This window comes from Octopus bimaculoides, chromosome 20 (genome assembly GCF_001194135.2).
Source record: "Octopus bimaculoides isolate UCB-OBI-ISO-001 chromosome 20, ASM119413v2, whole genome shotgun sequence".
Classification (NCBI taxonomy): domain Eukaryota; kingdom Metazoa; phylum Mollusca; class Cephalopoda; order Octopoda; family Octopodidae; genus Octopus; species Octopus bimaculoides.
Window position 1 is genome coordinate 41,542,415 of NC_069000.1, and position 2,118 is coordinate 41,544,532.

The 2,118-nt window shown below is 45.4% G+C and overlaps 1 protein-coding gene across 4 annotated transcripts in view; it reads right to left on the bottom strand.

Annotated features, from left to right (window-relative positions):
• LOC106875580 (AN1-type zinc finger protein 1) overlaps positions 1–2,118 on the bottom strand; it is a 16,919-nt gene that overhangs the window by 11,418 nt on the left and 3,383 nt on the right. For all 4 annotated transcript variants that reach the window (XM_014923793.2, XM_014923794.2, XM_014923790.2 and 1 more), the window contains exon 4: positions 368–407. In XM_014923793.2, the coding sequence (XP_014779279.2) occupies positions 368–407 (40 nt within the window). The remainder of the gene's footprint in view (positions 1–367; positions 408–2,118) is intronic.

Below are 2,118 nucleotides of genomic sequence, written 5' to 3' on the forward strand. Positions count from 1 at the left end.
CCTGCCTGAAGATTTCTCTCCCTCCAGCATTGCTCTCCAGGTCAATGGAGCACACAGGCACTTCACCGCGACAAGGTACTTGTTGAATTGGCCATTGACTCCACAGTAGTTCTTCCGCCCTTTGACAGGTCCTATTTTTCGTTCCGCAGGGTGTCCAACAATCACCCTCCTCACCAAGCATCCAGTATTACAAATCACGCAGACGCTGGAGCTAGACACAGTCCTTCAGACCAGTCAGATCCTCCTGACAAGCCATGTAACCATGTTAGCATGGAGAAAAGTACGGATGATGTTGCTGCTTAATTAAACACAACACAACAATAACATGACAATATTGAAAATTGATATAAATGAAATAATAACAAACCTTACTACAGCCATGAGAATCAGGAAATTTGTGCTCCAAGCTGGAATCATACGGAAAGCAAATTACCATTAGTGTTCCTGAACTACTCTGGAATTTTTGTAAAGAGCAAGTTAGACAAAACTGGTTTAAATTTTGGCATCACTAGTGCCAGTTGTGACACCAGCGTCTGCCACAATTACGATTTCACTTGGCTTGATGGGTCTTCTGCTCAAGCACAGCATATTGCCAAAGGTCTTTCTCATTTGCTATTGGCTCTGTCATTGCCCAATGCTCAAATGGTGCTTTTTACATGCCACCAGTACAGGTGTTAGTTGTGTGACACTGGCATCAGCCACATTGCCTCAGCAAGGCCCAACACTCCAAAGGAGCTTTCTACGAGCCAGTGGCACTAGTTATGCAACACCAGCATTATCCACATTGCCTCCATGGGGCCCAATGCTTGCAAGGAGCTTTTTACATGCCACCAGCACAGGTGCCCTTTACGCGGCACTGGCATCAGCCACATTGCTTCAGTGAGACCCAACACTCAAAAGGAGCTTTCTACGAGCCAGTGGCACTAGTTATGCAACACCAGCATTATCCACATTGCCTCCATGGGGCCCAATGCTTGCAAGGAGCTTTTTACATGCCACCAGCACAGGTGCCCTTTACGCGGCACTGGCATCAGCCACATTGCTTCAGTGAGACCCAACACTCAAAAGGAGCTTTTTACGAGCCAGTGGCACTAATTATGCAACACCAGCATTATCCGCATTGCCTCCATGGGGCCCAATACTTGAAAGCTGTTTCTCACATTCCACTGGCATGGGTGCTAGGTCTAGTTGTATAAGTGTATCTGTATTTGCAGGAGTATGCTCATGCCTGTGTGTCAATGTTTACACCTCTTTGAAAATCCCAAGCTGCAAGCAGAAATGCAGCTGGTGCTTCTCATCACCTTCAAAGATGTGAAATAAGTAATCCGTCACTTGAAAAACAAAGATAAAATTTGTGACAAGACCTTCAGTAGCCAAACAACACCACATGGTCCCGGGTTCAGTCCCACTGCGTAGCACTTAGGGAAAGTGTCTTCCACGATAGCCTCAAGCCAACCAAAGTCTTGTGAGTGGATTTGGTACAGGGAAACTGAAAGAAGCCCATGCGTGTGCGTGTATACGCACACGTACACATGTGTTTTCCCTCAGCAATGCTTGACAACCAGTGTTGGCGTGTTTACATCTCCACAACATAGCGGTTCACCAAAAAAGGATCAATAGAATAAGTACTAGATTCAAAGAACAAAATGTAATGGAGTTGATTCATTCAACTAAAATCCTTCAAGGTTGTGCCCCAGTATGGCCACAGTCTGATTGAAACTAGATAAAATGTGTGTGTGTGTGTGTGTGTGTGGATATTCATTTTAATATTTCATACACAGCAGGTGTGTGGCAGAGCAGTAAGAAGTTTGCTTCCCAACTACATGGCTCTGGGTTCAATCCCACAGCATGGTGCCTTGGGTACCTCTGCTCCAGCCAGAGGCCAACCAAAGCTGAGGAAGGTTTCAGAATACAGAAACTGAAACAAGCTGATCGTGTGTGTGTGTGTGTGTGTGTGTTACTGTCTCTTTGCCTTGGCATTGTTTGATCAATGTGCCTGAGTGTCGCCATAATGCAAGTGGTGTCCATCATTCCCATTTCTCATCTTCTGTGAAAATATGTCTGGGAATGAAGAAACATCACCTCAGAAACAGATGAAGGTTAGTGTCAGTTTGCTGT